Source organism: Dendrobates tinctorius, unplaced genomic scaffold (genome assembly GCF_039654945.1).
Source record: "Dendrobates tinctorius isolate UK_male_01 unplaced genomic scaffold, ASM3965494v1 ptg000129l, whole genome shotgun sequence".
Taxonomy (NCBI): Eukaryota; Metazoa; Chordata; class Amphibia; order Anura; family Dendrobatidae; genus Dendrobates; species Dendrobates tinctorius.
In genome coordinates, this window is record NW_027361797.1 from 24,394,977 (window position 1) to 24,419,781 (window position 24,805).

Here is a 24,805-nt window from a genome sequence, read left to right on the forward strand (position 1 = left end):
ACTGAGAGGAGACTTAATAGCTGTCTACAAATATCTAAAGGGCTGTCACACTGTAGAAGGAACAACTTTATTCTCATTTGCACAAGGAAAGACTAGAAGCAATGGGATGAAACTGAATGGGAGGAGACACAGATTAGATATTAGAAAAAACTTTTTGACAGTTAGAGTGATCAATGAGTGGAACAGGCTGCCACGAGAAGTGGTGAGTTCTCCTTCAATGGAAGTCTTCAAACAGAGGCTGGACAGGCTTCTGACTGGGATGATTTAGCGAATCCTGCTTTGAGCAGGGGGTTGGACCAGATGGCCCAGGAGGTCCCTTCCAACTCTACGATTCTATGATTCTATGATAGAAAGCGTTCTGCTTACCCCACTAAGGGGTCATCTTCAATGCGGGGCCAATCGCTGTAGGACAGTATGACACTTGCCCCCACACTGAACGCAGGAGCAGGATACTACCTCGTTTAGTGCAGCCCACAAAAACATACCTCGGGGTGGTCCGTGCTGAAAGTTATCAGCAATATTCTCAAATAGAGTGATTAATAAAGATGAACAAATGGCAGAGTCACGCACTATGATAGTCTTTTTTTTTTTTAAAGTGGAGATACGCTTTAAGATACTAAAATATCCACTGACTCTTTGTCTAATATTTAGGTCATTAATGAAATACACAAATTAGAAGACATGCGTGAATTGTCTTAGGCTCACTTACCTTGGGGGCAATGATGGAGCATTTTGCAACTGCCTCATACGCCTCCTTGTATCTCTCTAGTGTGAATAAGGCTTTGGACTTACAGTACAGTGCCCGGAGGTTTTTGTCATTAATACGTAAAGTGCCTTCACAATCTCTCAAAGCATCTTCATGGAAACCCTACACAGAGAAATAGTATTATTTCCCTTGCATGACCATACCAGAATACAGATCGTACATGTTCAAACACATTTACAGATTACAGAAGAGTTCACAAACCATATGTTATATAAAATTACTGTTCGTAAAACTTAAGTAACTCTGTGAATACATCACTTTATTAATGCTATAGTGATGGTAAATCGGCATTATAACCCAGCACCATGTTCACAAATCGTCACAGCCCTAAAGTCCACATTCGCCTCTATTCTTGCACTTTGCATTCCGGGAAAAGTACAGCAATCCGACACAGGATAATAAGGCTATGTGCACACGTTAAGGATTTGCAGGACATTTTGCTGCAAATCCTGATGTGCTGGGAGGAAAAAAGCCATGCAAAATATGCACGTTTTTGCAGCATTTTTTGCTGCATATTTTCCCCCATTCATTAGTATCGGGGCTGTGGAGTCAGTAAGCCAAACTTCCGACTCCAAAATTTCCCTGACCCCCCAACAGCACTGGTCATTACTGAGCATGTACATAAAGTGCAGCACAGATTCATCTCAACTAAAAGCTCAGATCAGGAACAGATTAGAGATTTATAGGACATTTCACAACTTTCCCAAATGCTTACGAAAACATTACAGCACATCCGGCATTGTCCTACTATTGCAATTTCTTATATAGTTTAGGAGTTGGTCCATTGTATATAGAGTCCTGAAAAATGGACACCGACTCCACAGGACTGATTAGTATGGGTGCAATCTGCAGCAAAAATGCTGAAAGAACGGACATGTTGCAGATTCAAATCTGAAAAGAAAGACCCAGCAGCAGGACCGCTACCTCTTCCTTTGTGCAAGGAGTAACAGGAGGAGCAGAGTCCTGCAAAATGACCTCCAGCAGGCCACTAACATCCATGCGTCTGTTCAAACAGGAACAGACTCCATGAAGGCCCAACGTCCACATATGCCAGAGAACACCAAGATTGGCAAATTCGACACTGGTGCCCTGTGCTCTTCACAGATGAGAGCAGGTTCACACTGAGCAAGTGACAGACGTGACAGAGTCTGGAGACGGCGTGGAGAGCGATCTGATGCCTGCAACATGACCGGTTTGACAGTGAGTTTGTAATGGTGTGGGGTGGCATTTCTTTGTAGGGCCGCACAGCCCTCCGTGTGCTCGCCAGAGGTAGCCTGACTGCCATTAGGTACAGAGATGGGATCCTCAGACCCATTGTGAGACCATATGAAGGTGCACTGGGCCCAGAGTTCCTTCTGATGCATGACAATGCTGGGCACCATGTGGCTGAAGTGTGTCAGGTGTTGTAAAAATGAGAAATCGCTTGTCAACTTTTAACCCTTATAACTTCCGAACAAAAAAAAATTTGGGTTCCAAAATTGTGCAGATGTAAAGTAAACATGTGGGAAATGTTACTAATTAAGTTTTTCGTGTGTCATATCTCTGTGATTTAAGGGCATAAAAATTCAAAGTTGGAAAATTGAAAAATGTTCAAAATTTTCGCCAAATTTCCGTTTTTTTCACAAACAAACGCAAGTTGCATGAATGAAATTTTACCACTAACATGAAGTACAATATGTCAAGAGAAAACAATGTCAGAATCACCAGGATCCATGGAAGCATTCCAGAGTTATTACCTCAAAGGGACAGTAGTCAGAATTGTAAAAATTGGCCCGGTCATTAACATGCAAACCACCCTTGGGGGTAAAGGGGTTAAATGTGATGCAGTTCATGGTTACTATATGGGGACTTGTTATACTACTACTCATATAAGATCCAGTTGGTAAGTATCCAAAGCCCCCGACCTCCCCATCTCTGGTTCTCCCAGACAGCAACTATTAAATGTAATAGAGTGTATATAATTTCCTAACAAAGCAGTATAACAATCAGCTCCCCAGTGACCTGTTGCCCCTCACTCAACTCAGCCCTCTAAATACCCCTATCCTCTCATTCACCCGCTAGTGCCCTGTCCCCCTCCCCCCACAATACCCCACCCTCTCACATTCACCCCCCAAGTGCCCTGTCCCCCTCCCCCACAATACCCCATCCTCTCACATTCACCCCCAGTGCCCTGTCCCCCTCCCCCACTTCAGCCCCCACAATACCACCATCCTCATATTCAACTCCCAGTGCTGTCCCTCCTCCCGTACAATACCCCCCATCCTCTCACATTCACCCCCCAGTGCCCTGTACCCTCACCCCCACTTCAGCCCTCACAATACCCTCATCCTCTCACATTTACCCCCCAGTGACAAATGACATGCCACTCACCAAGTTTGCAGGCAGTGAGGCAGGATCAGGAAGTGTCTGAGAGAAATGCAAGGTGGGCACTAGGACCCAGCGTGCCTGAGCCAATCCGAATGTGCACCAAACTGCATCCCGGAAGAAGCTCCTCAGGTCAGTAAAGCTGGCACTTTACAGTGCAGGAGGGAGACTCTGCAACTGGCCACTGTGCTAGCAGCCTGCAGAATCTCTGTCAGGCAGGGGAGCAGGCATTTTCCTGCTCTCAAGTGCTTTGTTCTGCCTCATCAAAAAGTGGCACTGACTCTTGGTGTGCCCCTTCATGTGACGGGGCCCAGGGCGACAGTCTCTCTGCCCCCCCAGTAGCTATGCTACTGCTTCGCTCCCTCACAGCGCGACATCATGTGTGAATGCCGGCAGATGAGTTCAGCTTGAAAGCAGGGCATGACATCACTGCCATGTGCCTCACACGCCAAGGTTAGCTGCCGGAATATTCACTGCTCTCCACTCCCATGGTCCCTCCTACCTCTCTGCACTGAAGCCAGTGCCGAGAGGTGGGAGGGACCATGGGAGTGGAGAGCAGTGAATATTAATTTTCTTTAATAGCAGGCACACAGTTAGCGGCAGATACCAGCATCCAGCAGCGGCTGGTATTAGAGAGAATGAATATCCACTGCTCCCCAAGCCTTGTCTCCCCCTTTTCTCACTTGGCCGCTAGACTGTGGCTAGGAGTTAGGCTATGCAGCAGGTCATTCATGCACCATGCTGCTCCATTCAAAGCCTATGGCGCTGAAGATACAAAGATCTTCCTCAGTGGACAAAAGTCTCAATTTTAGCGATTAGTGGGATCCTAGTAGTGAGACACACTGACCTAACAATTATTACTTATTCCGTGAATAGATGACATGCTTAACCCATAATTCACCTACAAGCAACTCATCTGTAATACAGAACCAATTGGAGGCACACAGAATATCAACACTTCTGCTATGTGCAAGAAATCATATCTAGCATGAGACTTAAATTAAAGGGGAACCCTTGTTTTCATTATTATTCATAAATCAGCAGTACTGTTGAAATTAAGCAACTTTGTAATGTATTTTATTGGAAAAAAAATAAAAATTGATCAGTCATTATCAAAATTCTCAATTCTGAGATTCCATCTGCATTCAGTGAAGACTTCCCCATCACTGAGATAGGAGATGGCAGTTGAGAATTTTGATAATGACTGATTAATTTTGGCAGTGAAAGAAGCAGATCTCTCTGATAAGATATTACAGTTTACTTTCACGTGTTCTATTGATTTATGGAATAGAAAGTAACACTACGGTTACGCTTTACGTCTCACCTTCTATGAATGCGATACTATAATAGATCCCCTTAAACGCTTGTGCTCTTTCCAAACTTACACGGCGGGTGAAGAACCCTTAATGACAGGTCATTGTTAATACGAGCTGTGCTACATCCGCCGTATACAACGCTCTCACCGTGTCTATATAACTCACAGCCCGATTCACATGCAGCTTCTCCAGTGTCTCGCTGCTAATGGCAATCTCCTCAGATGAAGCGTAGATGGCAATATTAAGGGCCTCCGTGTACTGGTTTATTGATTCTTCCTTGATTCCATCTCTGTACAGATCATTTCCCTCATTGAAGAGGTTTCTTATCAGCTTCTGAATAAAAATCTGAAAAGACAATACAAGATGTCAACATGCATAAAAATGCTGACCTGTGGGTTTTCGTAGTACAGGATGTACTGCACCTTAAAATGCAGAAACAATTAACGATTACACAAAAAATTATCTATAGTGTAAATCGTCTATGAGTAATCAAATCATATGGTGATCGGAGTCCTGCATGCTCAGACTCCCCTGCAGCCTGAGGCTTTCTGACTATTCGGCTGAGGCCACATGTGACTCCAGGCTAATTCTGCAGCAAACTTCACCTTATACATTGTGAGAAAAATCCAGGGGGTAAATCTGACATCCTGCAGATCTAAGAACTGTAGGAACAATTGTGAAATAAGATGTTAGCTAGATAACAGCGTTAAGTGAGAGGCGGTACTGCTCACCTGAAACGGCTGTGTGAACTACAACTCTATTGAAATATCCGAAAAAGAACTGCAGCTGCTGCAGCACCACAGGTTGGAGGTCCAAAGTTTTATTTAGGCATTTACAAATGGTAAGTAACCTGTGCTTCTGGTGAGTTATCCAATAACGGGATCCAATCTGGTATATGGGTAGCAGTACGGCTTATTCTCATCGTGTCTTGTGCACAGCTCCCTAAATTCTCTGCTGCTTTTCTGCTGCATAAGTACTGTGTGAATTCTCCAATAAAGGGAACATGTCAGTCAGCTCATGTATGTCCAAACCACTTGCAGTATTAATCGGAGTTTGAAGATCCAGCCAGGGACCAAAAGCAGAAATGAGACCGGTCTGAAGCTGCCCCATGCCGGCTTCTCCCAGCGCCACTCCATGTGATAGTCATGGTGGGACTGTGGGATAGCAGAAGTGCACTTTTACCCCTCAGGTTATGGGTTATTAGCTACACCAGGATTACCCTTGAAGCTGGTGATGCCTGGGCCTTATGACTGTGCTATAGCAGATGAGCACTTTTGCAGCTCAGGTTAGGGGTTGTTAGCTACACCTGACCCCAGGATTACCCCTGAAGGTGGAGATGCCTGGGCCTCATTCCTTCCCATGCTCCCAAGTAGCACTAGTCTGTATAGTGTATGGAGAAAATATGAAACAATACAGACAAGGCAAAACAGAGGTAAAATCACACAGCACTCTCTCATGGAAATACACAAAGGAATGTAAAGTGTACAATCCCGGAGGCAGCAAAGTAATATAAAGATATCTGGGGAAAAAGTAAATGGTTAACCAAACACTACTCGCAACAACTTTGGAAATAACCACTAATAACTAGAACGTGTCCACCTCTCCGGACCGGAACAGAGAAGCTATTGCTGGCATTACCTGTATAGCAGAGCCAGCTTAAATAGAGAAAGAGCAGACATGCTTCTCCCACAGAATGTGACCGCAGGCAATCTACAAGATCAGACCAGTAAAGAATTAACTCTCGCTCCCCTGCCTGAGACCTGCAGCTCTAAGAGTTGATGGCCTAGTCACCCTGCGCTGACCATAGGCATCCACGGAGTAACAAGGAGGTTTGTCTGAATCTGGGGAATCTACAAACCCCGACGCCGCCAAGACAGTTGGTGATGTTAAAGAAAACCTCCTCGTTACAGTGACTGACAGGTCTCTTGTTAAGTACATATATGAGAAACTGGTCAAATAACCTCTAGCAACGCTGAGACAAACTGGCCTGTGGTGGAACCGGAATAGCCTCATCTCTGCCTTTGGTCCTCGACTGAATCTTCAGACTATACTTTCTCCGATACATCGGATCATTTCAGAAAAAAATATACCTGGTTGCCATCATGGAGCCATGCTCCGATTAATGCCTACCATGATTTTGGCAAGAAGAATCGACTGACAGGTTCCCTTTAAACATGTATTATGTGTAAATTCACTAAAAAGACACAACATAATATTATTACAAGGTGCATACATCTGTCCAAAATATACAACAAATCAAATGAGTTTTTAACATTTACCTCATACTCTTTCTGGGAACCAAGAAATGGCAATGGGGACCTAAAATAAAAATGAGCAAAAAAAGAAATGTTAAAATAAAGTACAGTACTCTCCTGAGGCTTAGATCCAAAAAGATTAATGAGCATTTGACGATAATTACCCACACTAACATTCACTAATCGGCGGTCACATTGTGTAATTGGGCTTTTAGGCCCAGGATGTAGAGTTGACCTCCAATTTAGAGGACTGCAGGCCAAATTCACAAGTTAGTTTTTTCAATGGCTAAAACTGGGCCATTTTTTTTTTTCTTTTCAATGAGCTGGATACATTTTTAGCCCATCTACCTTCTTACAAGCCATCTGTGATCCATTTTTTGGGGTGCAATTTTTTTTTTTTCACTACACAGACACGATACCATTTTTGTCAAACACAAAACAATTGTCTGCAGCACCCTCAATGGTAAAAATGGCAAAGTCAAAAGATAATGATAAAATCCACTTGCCATCATAGAAATAAAATCAGGGGACAGCGCTCATTGGGGACAAGAAAAATAACACAAAAAAAGAAGACTTTATTCCGCCATGCACAAAAATAGAAGCAACGTTTCGCCCTACAAGGTCTTTATCAAGCGACACACTGCAAGTCAAAAACAGCAGGTTTAATTAGGGCGATCATTGAGGGAACATCAATCACCGCTCAGGAAGATGCAGAGTCCTACAGCCGGAATCATTTATACCATATAGGAAATATATATATATATATATATATATATCATAAAACATTTACATGATTTATATAGATACATACAACCAATTAAACCTGCAGATGACTGCAATATTGCCAATCATAATCTACTGAATCAGCATCTCCAGATCACTGCACATGCGTCTGCCCGATCCGTAAAACAATGGCATCACCACTACCGGGCAACAAGGATCAGTGATTGCCATTCTCTCAATGATCGCACTATTTTATGATCGGTGTCCTCTCAATGATCGCCCTATTTAATGATCGGTGTCCTCTCAATGATCGCCCTATTTAAAGGGAATCTGTCACCTGAATTTGGCGGCCTATTTAAATGACTTCAGTCCGGTCCGATGGGCGGTGTTTCCTATCCATTTCTCCTCCCCAAAGCCTAAAAGCATTACTGCGCATGGGAAGAAAACCTGGTGACATATTCCCTTTAACAGGGTCTTACAATCTTAGACCCTCTCTCCTATTGGAAATAGAGGATGTCTGAAAAGAAATGCAGTTGCCAACAAAAGGAAGAGACTTCAAAGAAAGTTGGCAGTATACGCACACACCTCTCTGCATTAAAATCTATGACCGTTACAGGCAAGTGTGAGACCGCCACATATACCCTGTGGATGTGCTGTAAATGCATAAAGTGGGAAAAATCCCTTTACTCATTTCAGCAGATAAAGTAGGGTGAATACTGTAAGTCTTACTGAATAAATTCCAGCCCGCTCTTTATATCTTCCTGCCGGCTGAGACGGTCGTTTGACTCGTAGGACATGATGTTCTCCTCATTAGATTCTTAGCGCTCTTTGTAACAGCAGGACTGGTCCAGTACCTCTGTTAAATAACAGAGCAAAAGTAAAGAGACAATATAGATATACAGTATATATGTATTTATATCGAGAACCTCTTGAAGAAGCATATTGTGAAACACACGCCGGGTGCGTTTCTCCATGTGAGGCAGCATTATCACTGGGTATTTACTCAAATCATCATTGCCTCTGCACCTGTTTTTTGTCTAGTTTTGTCTATTTTGCAATATTTTTTTTACTTTGCACCCACTTTATTATTTTTATTCTATTTCTTCCTTTTAAACTCTACTTTATTTGTGCCTGCCTGTTTTTTTCCCTCTTTGTTTTTGGAGTTTAGCAATTACAGATAGTTTTGCCTGATTCATCAAGTGCAGGTTAAGAAAATAAAAATTTAGCGCAACTTCACTCTAGTCCTCCCCCCTCCACCTTGGAGTATTTTTCTTACGCCAAAATTTTTGGTGAAGTGTCACAAAAAACAGTTCTAGGCAGGGAAGAAAAGCCCTTTTGTGACTTTTCACCAAATTCATAATTTGTTTACACAACTTTGATTAATTTGACGCTAAAAACCGCGAGTAATATCACAAGAGAAAAAAAAACAAATGATGAACAGGGGTCTATGTCAATTACATGGATTACTATGTCAATTACATGGATCTAATATACGGTATTTTTTCTTTTCCTTAAGGGTGTGTGCACACGCTGCGGATCCTGCTTCGGATCCGCAGCGGATTTGGTCCTGCGGATCCGCAGCAGTTTCTGCTGCGGTGTACAGTACCATTATAATCAATGGAAAACAAATACCGCACTGCACACGGTGCAGATTTTTCCGAGCTGATTTGCTGCGGTTTCAAAACCGCAGCATGTCAATTCTTTCTGCAGATTCCGCAGCGGTTTAACATCTCCTCCATTGTAGAGATGATAAACCGCAGGTCTTTTGACCTGCGGATTTTGCAAAATCCGCAGACCAATCTGCAGCGTGTGCACATACCCTTAGTCTGAATACGTACGGTATGTTGTTCGGTACATCTCATACTCTGACATTTAGGCTATGTGCACACACTGCGGTTTTTGCTGCGGATCTGCAGCAGTTCTGCAGACAGTGTACAGTAGCATGTAAATCTATGTGATTTACAATCTGCTGTGCACATGCTGCAGATTTTTGACTGCGGAAAAGCTGCGGTTTTGAATCTGCAGAAAGAAATGACATGTCACTTCTTTTCTGTGGATTCTGCTGCGGTTTACCATCTCCTCCATTGTAGAGGTGATAAACCGCAGGTCGTTTTACCTGCGGTTTCGCAGATACAAATCCGCAGACCAATCCGCAGCGTGTGCACATAGCCTTACTCTTTATTTTCTCTTTCAGTCTGTGAAACGCCAAGTCACAACTTTGAGCAGACTCACATTGCAAAAAAAAACTGAGACTTTACAAACACTTTTTTTTTCCAGGAAGTATTTATTACTTTCAATATTTTGAGTTCTATACCTCTTTCATTACAGCTATTTGTATACTGTGCACATAGGACCCCATTCCTCGCCGTCTACTGTGTACATAGGACCCAATTTCTCGCCGTATGCTGTGCACATAGGACCCCATTCCTCGCCGTCTACTGTGCACATAGGACCCCATTCCTCGCCGTCTACTGTGCACATAGGACCCCATTCCTCGCCGTCTACTGTGCACATAGGACCCCATTCCTCGCCGTCTACTGTGCACATAGGACCCCATTCCTCGCCGTCTACTGTGCACATAGGACCCCATTCCTCGCCGTCTACTGTGCACATTGGACCCCATTCCTCGCCGTCTACTGTGCACATAGGACCCCATTCCTCGCCGTCTACTGTGCACATAGGACCCCATTCCTCGCCGTCTACTGTGCACATAGGACCCCATTCCTCGCAGTCTACTGTGCACATAGGACCCCATTCCTCGCCGTCTACTGTGCACATAGGACCCCATTCCTCGCCGCCTACTGTGCCCATAGGACCCCATTCCACGCCGTCTACTGTGCACATAGGACCCCATTCCTCGCCGTCTACTGTGCACATAGGACCCCATTCCTCGCCGTCTACTGTGCACATAGGACCCCATTCCTCGCCGTCTACTGTGCACATAGGACCCCATTCCTCGCCGTCTACTGTGCACATAGGACCCCATTCCACGCCGTCTACTGTACACATAGGACCCCATTCCTCGCCGTCTACTGTGCACATAGGACCCCATTCCTCGCCATCTACTGTGCACATAGGACCCCATCCTCGCCATCTACTGTGCACATAGGACCCCATTCCACGCCGTCTACTGTGCACATAGGACCCCATTCCACGCCGTCTACTGTGCACATAGGACCCCATTCCACGCCGTCTACTGTGCACATAGGACCCCATTCCTCGCCATCTACTGTGCACATAGGACCCCATTCCTCACCATCTACTGTGCACATAGGACCCCATTCCTCGCCGTCTACTGTGCACATAGGACCCCATTCCTCGCCGTCTACTGTGCACATAGGACCCCATTCCTCGCCGTCTACTGTGCACATAGGACCCCATTCCTCGCCGTCTACTGTGCACATAGGACCCCATTCCACGCCGTCTACTGTGCACATAGGACCCCATTCCTCGCCGTCTACTGTGCACATAGGACCCCATTCCTCGCCGTCTACTGTGCACATAGGACCCCATTCCTCGCCGTCTACTGTACACATAGGACCCCATTCCTCGCCGTCTACTGTGCACATAGGACCCCATTCCTCGCCGTCTACTGTACACATAGGACCCCATTCCTCGCCGTCTACTGTGCACATAGGACCCCATTCCTCGCCATCTACTGTGCACGTAGGACCCCATTCCTCGCCGTCTACTGTACACATAGGACCCCATTCCTCGCCGTCTACTGTACACATAGGACCCCATTCCTCGCCATCTACTGTGCACGTAGGACCCCATTCCTCGCCGTCTACTGTGCACATAGGACCCCATTCCTCGCCGTCTACTGTGCACATAGGACCCCATTCCTCGCCGTCTACTGTGCACGTAGGACCCCATTCCTCGCCGTCTACTGTGCACATAGGACCCCATTCCACGCCGTCTACTGTGCACGTAGGACCCCATTCCTCGCCGTCTACTGTACACATAGGACCCCATTCCTCGCCATCTACTGTACACATAGGACCCCATTCCTCGCCGTCTACTGTACACATAGGACCCCATTCCTCGCCGTCTACTGTGCACATAGGACCCCATTCCTCGCCATCTACTGTGCACATAGGACCCCATTCCTCGCCGTCTACTGTACACATAGGACCCCATTCCTCGCCGTCTACTGTGCACATAGGACCCCATTCCTCGCCATCTACTGTGCACGTAGGACCCCATTCCTCGCCGTCTACTGTGCACATAGGACCCCATTCCACGCCGTCTACTGTGCACATAGGACCCCATTCCTTGCCGTCTACTGTACACATAGGACCCCATTCCTTGCCGTCTACTGTACACTGTAGGATATTTTTGTAGGATTTTTATATATTGAAAAGTATTCTTTTAACAATTATATAAAACACTTCACTACAATATTTTTATGACTTCTGTTCAGATGTGTTGCACAATGTCAAGAGCCGACAACTTCAAAGGTAACAGAATCCTGTCGCTTTCGGTGTTTTCTATGCTGAAAACTGGATCCGTCACATTTTTACATAGTGTCTGTTTTTCAACCAATTCTTCTTTACTGTGGTCTCAAATTACCGAACTATAATAAATCGTGTATGTGCATAAATATGTTATGTAGTACACACAGTCAGGCGTTACTGCAACCACCGCATACAGATATCACCGCTGAGGCCAGTGATTAGCTGCAGCGGTTACACAAATGTACACCACATGATCAATGCAAAAGCTGAAACCAGCAGGGAAATTAACTGAGCAGTCCTGGGTTTTCTTTTATTATTAATGGATTCTCTACCAGCTGGTAATTTTTTTTTTTTTTAGACAATCCATGTAATGTACTGAAATCATTATTTACAATTATTGAGGGAAGGAAAGTGTTAAAAAAGCAGCAATATAATGACTATTTCCTAACTTCTGATAGAGATATGTAAGGTCCTGCATTTTTTCTTTTACTTTATCGCCATTTACTACTTTCAAGAGCATAAAAAGAGATAAAAGAAAGGTGCACCGATGCACACCAGCCAGGCCTATGCTGAAACAACACGTGGCACGTCTGGCCCATTATAGTCTATGGATATATCGCTTGTGCACCCAGCGGGCGTTTACTATAGATATGCAACCAACCGGGGTAAGTTTTGTTGATTGGTATTCCCAATTTGGACAAATATAGCACATACATATCGGATGTTGGCAGGTCCCATATCTTAAAGGGGTGTTCTCAAGTTGAATACTTATACCCTAGATCACTGGTGGTCCGACCGCCATAACACGCACCAATCCCCGAGAACCAGGTCCGGCTGATAAGCTGAGGTCGATTATGCACAGTTCCGCTCCATTCATTGTTAATGGGAGCACTGGAGATTGCAGAGCGCAGTGCTCACCGGACCTGCGGCCCTCCCATTAGAATGAATGGATTAGCAGTGCGCACATGATCGACCTTTACGACGCTCAGCCGGGGCTCTTCAGCGCCATGATTCTTACGATCGGTGGGCCATGGTAGAATCGTTATAGGGGATAATTTTTTACCTTGAGAACACCCTTTTAAGAATAGTTCCCCATTTTGTGCTGCCAAGAATGGAGAGCTGGCCACACGTGCTTAGCTCTCGCCATCCACTTCTATGGGATTTCCAAAACTGGTCGGCGGTAAAAGACAGCTGCGTTCTTGAAATAGGCGCGGGTTCCAGATGTAAAAACTGGAACTATTATACATTTATACATTCCCGAGATAACAGTGCCTTTGTGAGCCCTTTATACTTCACGACATATACAAGTCAGCGAGTGTGGAGTGAGGTCAGCAGCCGGCACCTGCCCATTGCGGCTATTTAACCCCTCAAATGCTGCAGTCAATGGCTGGATCCAGGAGCTGTGTGCATTCACTTGCCTTTTGCAAAGTGATCACGGGCTGTCGCTGGGTCGTCTTAGCAGCCTGGTGCCTACTGAAATACCCCTACCTTTGTCACTGCATAGTAGAGCAGCTGCCTGCACTGGTAGGAACGGAAGGCCGGCTGTCAGACACAGCCGGACTCCCCATAAAGAAGGCAGAGATGGTTTCTGACCACCTCTGCCTTCCCAATCGGGGGATACACACTGCTGAACAAGTGCTGGGAATACAATAATGAGAAGCACTTTCTGCTCCAGGTCGTGTGATGGCTGGGCGCTAGGAGACCCAGCCAGCTCTGCTATGCAACAAACGGAGGCAGATATATATATATATTACCCCCCATCTCCAAAAAGTCTTGTATGGCCTTTTGGGGGCACAATATGTGAAATCAATGACAATTAATATAAACATAAATAAAATAAAAACTCACTGCCAATCCAAGTTACAGTTACTAGCCCCATCAATGTTGAAAAACATGTATCCAATATCTATAAATATTTGTTACATAAAGGATAAAACATTGTTAAATCTGTTTTAGTGGCCATAAGAGCAAATGTAGAAAACAACACATATTTCCTTTATTTTCCCACCGACATCAGCAATAAAAAAAAAAAAAAAAAAGCAGTATGATCCCATATCTGTCACTAACATTATTTTACATGAAGGCTCCTTTTAATAGGAAGGGTTTTTCAGGTGATTTCTGAGCAATTTTTGTTTTATCATCCCCTCCAAAAAAAAAAAAACTCGTTAAACGCACCAAAATAATAAATGCACAGGGGTCTCCCTTACTTTTCCCAGATGAAGCCCCTACAGGCAAACACCGGTGGTCATTCTTGCACTGGTGGAGCCGCCGACATCAGTATAGAGCGCGGAAACAATCAGCATGTCATTTCTTTTAACCATTTCAATATTTCCAAAGCAGTTAAAAGACGTGACATAAGACATGTCGATTTTACATCGCTGTAGATTATGGGTTTTTTTTTCTTTCAAAAGAGGTCATGTGCACCCACCCTAAAATAATAATTAAAAAAAAGACCATGCAAGTTTGCCATGGTGGGAATTGTACGGTCCTGCGGAATCAGTATTTTGGAATTTATTTTCATGTTTTTCAGTACAACTGAAACTCGCCCATATTGGGGTTAAGCGCAGCTCGTACACCGGTGTGAACAGGGCCTTACTGACGGAGAAGAAAACGCATAAAGGTGTGTTGAGAGTCCCGGTGTGGGCGCGCGAGGTGGTGCTGGCAGGTAGGGCTGCCGCCTCTGGGTCTGGGCGCCCCTGTGTGGGTGTCAGGAACCAGGATATGGAGGAACATGGCCAAGTCCACCTTACCTGCCACCTCCATTACCCTCTGCGGCTGCTGCCAGGCACAACATGCCCACTACAGCTGCTGGGCACACAGCACTACTGCAGCTCAGGAAGAGCATGCTGGGAGTTCTAGTGCCACAGCCATCAACTTCCCAGCCTCCTCCTCCTCCATTCCATCAGTGGTGGGCACCATCAGGACCACCAGACTGCTCAGTGTCAGCTGCTCTCAGCATAGAGACCCCAATAACAACACACAGTCCAGGACCACTACAGCACAGCACTGCCCCCCGTACACCCGCACAGTGGCAGCGACCCCCCCGCAGCCCGCTCCTTCTTACCTGGCGGAGGCGCCGATTCTTCAGGGTGGAAAACGAGGAAGCCGGAGCCGCCGACAGTCACAGCGCCACCTACTGGCAGATGGACCGAAGTGCAGAGGCGCAAGCTCTGGCATCATAGGTGCCAGCATGGCAGTACCGTGGTCCTGCCTGGCATAGAAACAGCCAACATGGGGACAATGGCGGGGGCATACTGCTAGGGGGTCCACCTGTGATAGTGTGGGCACAGGTGGACACAGACAGAAAAGGGCCCCTGTCCAAGAACACTATATGGGCCCTTTGTAGCCCAAGAGCTCCTAAAAATGCAAAATGTCACCTACTTTTGAGGTAGAAATGGGCCCCCTAACCTCTATGTCCGCCCCTGTTTGTAGGGTCCAAAGTGTGACCACCACCTGCTCATCCCTGGTATTCCATGTCAAGCGCCGTCATTTAAACCTTTTTGGGGTTTTCATTTTTTTCCTCCGCTCCTCCCAGAAGCCATAAAATTTTTACATTTCCACCCACCTGGCCGTATAAGTCTTCACGCCGTATAACATACCAAGGATTTGGAGAATTCAAAGAACAGGGAAAAAAAAACGTAATTACAAAAATTTATTTTGGGTTTTATTTTAACGTTTTGTAGTAACAAAGAAAATGGACTGCATTGTTCCGGTCGGTGTGACGACAGGTTTTTGTTTTTAGTAGCGTAAAAAAAAAATTCCATGTGTCGCCATTTTATGTTCCATCGCTTTTTTTTTTACGTCCTCATTTTTGGATCTTTGGTTGGAAATACTTACAGCGTTCCGTTTTGTTTTTTACAAAATTTACCGTACGGGTTAAATCATTTTATACTTTCTGTACAATTGGCCATTTACTGACACAGCAATTCCAAATAAGATTTTTTATTTTTTTTTTTTACAGGGAAAAGAGGGCTTTATTCAAACTTTTTTTTTAACTTTCCAATGTATTTTTTTATTCCTACAGGAGAACCTGAACCTGCAGTCATCTGATTTCTTGCACCGTATTGCCGTATACAGTGAAAATCATGATCTTCTATGAAGCCCACCCACTCGGTGATCTTCACGAAAGTACCAAGACCCCAGCGGCAGTTGTCTTTAACAGGCCTCCAGCTGCCGTTGCTACCCATCTGCACTACGCAGTCACGTCGTGTGTGGGGCTGATGGATTCCAGTATGGACGTGGCACCAAGACCACTCAAGTTAAATGCTGATGTCGGAATTTAATAGTGGTGTTTCAGGGGTTAAAGGGAACCTGTGACGTAATTTTTAGCCATTAACCTGTCCCCAGTGTGTTGTTTGTGATGCAATGTGCGTCGCTAACTCATTATTTTCAATCCAAACGGCACCATAATCATCTCCGAAAATCATGTTTTACCTTTTCTTTCAGTCATAAGGGCGGAGCTTCATTTTCTTTCAGTCATGAGCTCATCATATTGTCGATGCCCACACTGATTGATGTTCCGGTGTGCGGCGATGTCAGGGGCATCTGCTCTAAAATCCTCCATGCCTGCGCAGTGTCGAGCATGGTCACAGAGCCAGTGACTCTCAGCGGGTTCCGGCGCATGTGCACACAGTGAAGCTGGGTACGTACACCCAGATTCAGTGCGCATGCACAAAGAGCCACTCGTCAGTGCACATATGCAGGGAACCACTCGTCAGTGCGCATGCGCAGGGAGCCACTTGTCAGTGCGCATGCGCAGGGAACCGCTCGTCAGTGCGCATGCGCAGGGAACCGCTCGTCAATGCGCATGCGCGGGGAGCCACTGGTCAGTGCGCATGCGCAGGGAGCCACTGGTCAGTGCGCATGCGCAGGGAGCCACTTGTCAGTGCGCATGCACAGGGAACCGCTCGTCAATGCGCATGCGTGGGGTGACACTTGTCAGCGTGCATGCACTGAGAGCCGCTCTTCATTGCTCATGTGCAGGATTTTAGAGCAGTTTCCCGTGACTTGGGCGCACCCCGGAACCTTAATCGGAGTGCGTGGGCGTTGACAATATGATGAGCCCATGACTGAAAGAAAATGAAGCACCGCCCCTATGACTGAAAGAGAAGGTGCTATATAACTATGCAAAGCGATTTTCGGAGATGATTACGGCATCATTTTGATTGAAAACAACATGTTAGTGATGCACATTGTATCACTAACAACCCAATGGGGACAGATTGGTTGCTAAAGATTACAAGACAGGTTCCCTTTAAATAGCAGCGATACGAGCTAAAGCTGATCACTGCTATTAAAGGAAAGTGCTGTCTGTATAACAGCTCCTAAGCCCGATCCATACCTGCTACATGGGTTTGTAAAAGCAAGCAACATACAATTCCTATCCGTTCTTAAGAAAGGAATCATTTTTTTATTTTATTGCTTGTGGCTCATTACCTTTGGAACCGTCCAATACTGCAGTCTAGTAGCGGAGGCCGAACATGTTCAGTGCTTACAAGCTCTTCACAATAGAGCTTGTAAGTAGCGATGAGCGAACATGCTGGGATAAGGTGTTACCTGAGCATGCTCGGGTGCTAACCGAGTGTCTTGTGCGTGCTTGAAAAATATGTCCGAGTCCCAGCGGTTGCATGTCTCGACACAATACATGGAGAGATTGTTCAATACAAGTGTATACATGAGCCTGATCCATGGGCTGTCAGCCAGACAGGGTTGCTGCAGACGCAAAGTTGCCTCATGTGGCTACTAGTGTGAACTGTCAATCAAGTGTGAGCTTTCTACTTTGAAAGGCAGGAAAGTGGTGCATTCCTTTACCTTTTCACAACAGATGACGTACATTTACATAATTTGTGTGTCCCTGCCGTTGGTGCGGGCTTGCACGTCGAGCCCGCATCTTTCCAGGTAGATGATGGCTGATTTAATCAGCCATCATGCGTCTTTAACAGCCGTGGGTGGAGCCGAGCCCTGCCTGCAGTTATTAACCTGTTAAATGCTGATGGATAAATGTGATAATTAAATGTACCAAAAAGATGTTTGCAACATGACTGACACTTGTCTAGAAAAGCAGTCATGGTTTGGTTATGTTGCAAAGTTCAACGAAGGGCCAGGAAGAAAATTTGATTGACAAAACACGTCCTCCATCTGAAACGTTGGATTTTTATTAAGTTATACCAATTTTTAGAATGTAAAAGAAAGGACAAAAACTTGATTGATAGGACACTTCCTCCATTGGAAACTGCGGATAATGGTAACAATATATCTGAGCCAGGGTGCTATTATTTATTATAAAAATATATCATTAATATTAACATTAATTAGGTTCATGAAAAAACCCTGGTAACATAAAAAGGAAGGAGAATAAGATAAAAGTGCATTTATCTATTTTGGCACAAATACATTTTTTTGCAGGATTCATTATTACTCGATTAGTCACTTTTGAATTTTTTATGACTGAGCTCAAATGCAATTAGTTTTGCAAAACATTTTTATCTGTTGCAGAGTCAAAAATCATACAGCGGGTGAAATTAGTACTGAACACGTCACCAATTTTCTAAATGTGCTATTGACATGAAATTCTCTCTAGATTCTGGTAACAACCCGTCCAATCCACACAGTCAAAGAAATCAAATGATGTTCATGAATGTGTAATAATGAGAAATAACAAATTGGAGAAAGTATTGAACACGTGAAGAAAGAGAGGTGCAAAAAGCTATGGAAAGTCATAACACCTGCTGAAATCTATCGGTAATTAGAAAGCAATCCTGCCACTTAGTGAAAAACAATATCAGCTGGTTCTACTGATGACCTATGAAAAGTGTGTCTCATTACCAAGGTGCCACACAAGAAACATCTCTTGATGGGTGAAACCAATAAGCTGTCTCAAGACTTTCACAACCTTATTGTTGAAAAAGAATGGATGGCATTGATTACATAAAAATTCCTAGACTACTGAAGGCTCCAGTGAGCACTGTTACAGCCATAATCTGAAAGTGGAAAGAACCTCATTTCATCATCAACTGCACCTCGCAAGATTTCAGACGGGAGTGAAAATAATTATCATAAGAGATGTCCAAAAGCCAAGGACCACCTGTGAAAAGCTACAAAAAGAACTGGAATCAGCAGGTACAATTGTTTCAAAGAAAAGAATAAGTAATGCACTAAACCTCCATGGCCTGTATGCACACTAACTATGCAAGACTCCATTGCTGAACAAAAGCATTTTCAAGTGCATTTAAAATTTGTTCAACAACATTTAGACAAGCTTGTGAAATACTGGGAGGCTATAGTCTGGTCAGATGAGACCAAAATTGAATTCTTTAGATGCCATAATACACACCATCTTTGGAGGCAATAAGTCACTGCATATCACCCCAAAAACACCATACCAACAGTAAAGTTTGAAGGTGGAAACATCATGATGTGGGGCTGTTTTTTATATGGCACTGGCTTCATATGATTGAAGGAAGGAAGAATGGACAAATGTACCGAGACATTTGTGATAAAAATCGACTGCCATCTAGCAGGATGATGAAGATGCAACATGGGTGCACATTTCAGCAAGACAATGATCCCAAACACACAGCCAAGGAAATTCTAAATTGGTTCCTTAGACAGAAAATAAAGCTGCTAGAATGGCCGCTCCAATTACCTGACCTCTATCCAATAGAAATTTTATGGAAGGAGCTAAAGCTCAGAGTTCATAGACGGAGGCGACAAGACCTTTAGGATTTCAAGAGTGTTTGTGTGGAAGAATGGGCCAAAATCACACCTGAGCAATGCCTGCGACTAGTTTCTCCATGCAGGAGGTGTGTCTTGAAGCTGTCATCACCAACAAAGGTTTTTGTATGAAGTATTAATTAAATTTCAGTAAGTCTGTTCAATACTTTTTTCATGGTGTAATTCTCATTCTTATCTAAGAATGAAGAAGAATGAGTTAAATATGCGCTACTGACTGGCCAGTAATGAGCAGGAGTCAAAAATCCAGGAATGTGGTTTAGTTGTCCATGCGTTTCGAAGTATCATACTTCTTCATCACACCAAGTGTGACAAAAAAGCTTCCTTGATTTCTGACTCCTGCTCATCACTGATCCGTCGGAAGTGCAGATTTAACCCATTCTTCTCCAGCTTTAGATGTTCTCCGAGGCATGGGTCTGCAGCAGCCATTTTAAGCTCTGTAAGCGGTTGTGATCATACAACCCAAACAGGTGAGCAACTTTACTCACATGCTCCCATTTTTATCCGGATAAGACCCTATTGCGCTTATTGTCCTATCAGCGCAGTTATCCTATTTCTCATTATTACACATAATTTATGGATATCTACAGTTTGATTTCTTTGCCCGTGTGGATTAGATGGGTCGTTATCGACATTTGGTAAGAATTTCATGTCAGTAGCACCTTTAGAAATATCATTCCTTAGAAAATTGGTGATGTGTTCAATACTTATTACACCCCCTATATATCCAGATAGCTATAATATGTGTATAATGGATGTATGTCAGTCTATAAAAATGGTATTCAATAAAAGGAAAAACGAAGCCTCAGTGGAGCCATGGGTGTAGTGTCCCATGATTCAGCTTTGTAGGGATAATCAGGAAGTAATTAGATTGCATGGAATGGGTGGAAGTTGTTTAGGGTAACAAAATTTAAGGGGTGTAACAAGTGTAAACAGGAGGGTGGTTTTGAGTAAAGAGCAGGCCTATATATAGTTAGGAAGGGGGTGGTGGGTTTTTATAGTGCACAGAGGTAACACTGAGAAAGGTCCCACCTGCCCTGTTAATTGGAAGTAGGATTATTTTAAGGTAGTAAGGAGATCTATTGTTCTTCAGGGTCACTTCCACTTGCGGTGGGGAGATGGCTGTTGGAGTTGGTGGCAAAATTGTGTTGGGGGGGGGGGGAGTTATACATCGAATAGATGGCAACCTCCAAATGTGTTTGAAATTTGGAAAGTCCTGGTGGAGTTTTTAGCGACTCTTCAGGGTGGGTACATGGAAGTCAATGGTGTGGAAAAGTTTTTCAGGCAAAAAAGGTGCCCCCGAGCTTGTGATCGGGGCTGGAGGTCATGCCGTAAGGTTGCAATCATTGGGTAGCACCAGGTTTTGAAGCACCAAGTTATTTATTTATTATGTTTGTTATGTGCCGTTTTGGTCCATTTAATCCAAGTGATTGATATTTTTTTATTTGGAAAATCGGGGAAAAGGGGGGTTTACTTAAAGGAGCTAGTTAAACATCAGAATCTACACAACCAGAGACATGGAAAACTGGCACTCCAGGAAATGGTAAGACAAATATATTATGCAAACATGGAAACCAGGAAATCCCCAGAGTCGTTATGTCAGTAAAGCCATATACTTACCATACAGTTATAACCACTTTAAAATAAAGAAGATATCTGGAACAAACAAACACATAATATCACACATTGTATCTTGACTTGGCTTACAGCCATTCTGGCAGTGCTGTTCTTTATATTTTATTCAATTGATATAGAGCTACAGTTAATAATTTCATCATTTAACCCCTTCATGACCCAGCCTATTTTGACCTTAATGATCTGGCCATTTTTTGCAATTCTGACCAGTGTCTCTTTATGAGGTAATAACTCTGGAACGCTTCAACGCATCTTAGCGATTCTGAGATTGTTTTTTCGTGACATATTGGGCTTCATGTTAGTGGTAAATTTAGGTCGATAATTTTTGCGTTTATTTGTGAAAAAATCAGAAATTTGGCGAAAATTTTGAAAATTTCGCAATTTTCAAATTTTGAATTTTTATTCTGTTAAACCAGAGAGTGATGTGACACAAAATAGTTACTAAATAACATTTCCCACATGTCTACTTTACATCAGCACAATTTTGGAAACAATTTTTTTTTTGTTAGGAAGTTATAAGGGTTAAAAGTTGACAAGTGATTTCTCATTTTTACAATAAAATTTACAAAACCATTTCTTCTAGGGACCACCTCACATTTGAAGTCACTTTGAGGGGTCTATATGGCAGAAAATACGCAAAAGTGACACCATTCTAAAAACTGCACCCCTCAAGCTACTCAAAACTACATTCTAGGAGATTATTAACCCTTCAGGTGCTTCACAGGAACTAAAGCAACGTGGAAGGAAAAAATGGACATTTTATTTTTTGCAACACAAATTTTCATTATCATTAATTTTTTTCATTTTCACATTGGCTACAGGATAAAATGGATCCTAAAATTTGTTGGGCAATTTCTCCTGGGTACACTGATACCTCATATGTGGTCATAAACCACTGTTTGGGCGCACGGCAGGGCTCGGAAGGGAAGGAGCACATTTGACTTTTTGAATGGAAAATATGCTGGAATATTTAGCGCTTGCCATGTCACGTTTGGAGAGTCGCTGTGCGCCTAAGCACTGGAGCTTCCCCACAAGTGACCCCATTTTGGAAACTAGACCCCCCAAGGAACTTATCTAGATGCATAGTGATCACTTTGAACCCCCCAGGTGCTTCACAAATTGATCCGTAAAAAAAAAAGTACTTTTTTTTTCACAAAAATTATCTTTTAGCCTCAGTTTTTTTCATTTTCACGTGGGCAACAGGATAAAATGGATCCTAAAATTTGTTGGACAATTTCTCCTGAGTACACCAATACCTCATATGTCGTCATAAACCACTGTTTGGGCGCACGGCAGGGCCCGGAAGGGAAGGAGCACCATTTGACTTTTTGAATGGAAAATTCGCTCCAATCGTTATCGGACACCATGTCGCGTTTGGAGAGCCCCTGTGTACCTAAACATTGGAGCTCCCCCACAAGTGACACCATTTTGGAAACTAGACCCCTTAAGGAACTTATGTAGATGTGTAGGGAGCACTTTGAACCCCCAAGTGCTTCACAAAAGTTTATAACGTAGAGCAGTGAAAATAAAAAATCATTTTTTTTCCTCAAAAATTATTTTTTAGCACGCTATTTTTTATTTTCACAAGGGTAACAGGAGAAATTGGACCACAAAAGTTGTTGTCCAGTTTGTCCTGAGTACGCTGATACCCCATATGTGGGGGGGAACCACTGTTTGGGCGCACGGCAGGGCTCAGAAGGGAAGGAGTGCCATTTGACTTTTTGAAATGAAAATTAGCTCCAATCGTTAGCGGACACCATGTCGTGTTTGGAGAGCCCCTGTGTGCCTAAACTTTGGAGCTCCCCCACAAATGACCCCATTATGGAAACTAGACCCCCTAAGGAACTTATCTAGATGCATAGTGAGCACTTTGAACCCCCAGGTGCTTCACAGAAGTTTATAACGCAGAGCCGTGAAAATAAAAAATATTTTTTTTTCTTAAAAAAAAATTTTTAGTTCGCAATTTTTTTTTTTCACAGGGGTACCAGGATAAATTGGACCCCAAAAGTTGTTGTACAGTTAGTCCTGAGTACACTGGTACCCCATATGTGGGGGGGGACCACTGTTTGGGCACACGTCGGGGCTCAGCAGGGAGGTAGTGACATTTTGAAAAGCTGACTTTGATGGCATGGTCTGAGGGTGTCATGTTACATTTGCAGAGCCCCTGTGTGCCTAAACAGTAGAAACCCCCCGCATGTGACCTCATTTTGGAAACTAGACCCCCCAAGGAACTTATCTAGATGTGTGGTGAGCACCTTGAACCCCCAAGTGCTTCACTGAAGTTAATAACGCAGAGCCGTGAAAATAAAAAATCATTTTTTTTCCTAAAAAAAAAAAGATTTTTAGCCCGCAATTTTTTTTCACAAGAGTAACAGGATGAATTGGACCCCAAAAGTTGTTGTACAGTTTGTCCTGAGTACGCTGGTACCCCATATGTGGGGGGGGAACCACTGTTTGGGCACACGTCAGGGCTCGGAAGGGAAGTAGTGACATTTTGAAATGCTGACTTTGATGGCATGGTCTGCCGGCATCATGTTACATTTGCAGAGCCCTTGATGTACCTAAACTGTGGAAACCCCCCACAAGTGACCCCATTTTGGAAACTAGACCCCATAAGGAAGTTGCCTAGATGTGTGGCGAGCACATTGAACCCCCAAGTGCTTCACAGAAGATTATAACGCAGAGCCATGAAAATAAAAAAAAAAATTTTTTCCTCAAAAAATGATTTTTTAGCTCGCAATTTTTTATTTTCACAAGGGTAACAGGAGAAATTGGACCCCAAAAGTTGTTGTCCAGTTTGTCCTGAGTACGCTGGTACTCCATATGTGGGGGGGAACCATTGTTTGGGCACACGTCAGGGCTCGGAATGGAAGTAGTGACGTTTTGAAATGCAGACTTTGATGGAATAGTCTGCGGTCGTCATTACGTTTGCAGAGCCCCTGATGTGCCTAAACAGTGGAAACCCCCCACAAGTGACCCCATTTTGGAAACTAGACCTTCCAAGGAACGTATGTAAGATGTGTTGTGAGCACTTTGAACCCCCAAGTGCTTCACAGAAGTTTATAATGCAAAGACGTGAAAATGAAAAAATCATTTTTTTCCTCAAAAATAATTTTTTAGCCCCCAATTTTTTATTTTCCCAAGGGTAACAGGAGAAATTATTCCCCAAAAGTTGTTGTGCAATTTTTCCTGAGTACGCTGATACCCCATATGTTGGGGTAAACCACTGTTTGGGCACACGTCGGGGCTTGGAAGGGAGGGAGCACCGTTTGACTTTTTGAACGCAAAATTGGCTGGAATCAATGGTTGCACCATGTCGCGTTTGGAGACCCCCTGATGTGCCTAAACAGTGGAAACCCCTGAATTCTAACTCCAACCCTAACCCCAACACACCCCTAACCCTAATCCTAACCCCAACACATCCCTAACCACAAGCCTAACCCTAATTCCAACGCTAACCCTAATTCCAACCCTAACCCTAATTCTAACCCTAATTGCAACCCTAACCCTAATTCCAACCCTAACCCTAATTCCAACCCTAACCCTCTTTCCAACCCT

At 44.0% G+C, this 24,805-nt stretch overlaps 1 protein-coding gene across 3 annotated transcripts in view; it reads right to left on the reverse strand.

Annotated features, from left to right (window-relative positions):
• ZC3H7A (zinc finger CCCH-type containing 7A) overlaps positions 1–24,805 on the reverse strand; it is a 96,213-nt gene that overhangs the window by 48,141 nt on the left and 23,267 nt on the right. The window contains exons 1-5 of one of the 3 annotated variants that reach the window (XM_073542868.1): positions 14,946–15,495; positions 8,154–8,280; positions 6,726–6,765; positions 4,594–4,791; positions 710–868 (exon numbers count right to left, since the gene is read on the reverse strand). In XM_073542868.1, coding sequence (XP_073398969.1) covers positions 710–868; positions 4,594–4,791; positions 6,726–6,765; positions 8,154–8,221 — 465 coding nt within the window. In that variant the 5' untranslated portion in view covers positions 8,222–8,280; positions 14,946–15,495. Of the gene's footprint in view, positions 1–709; positions 869–4,593; positions 4,792–6,725; positions 6,766–8,153; positions 8,281–14,631; positions 14,916–14,945; positions 15,496–24,805 lie in introns of those variants that run through there. The other 2 variants (XM_073542869.1, XM_073542870.1) reach the window with 2 other exon arrangements.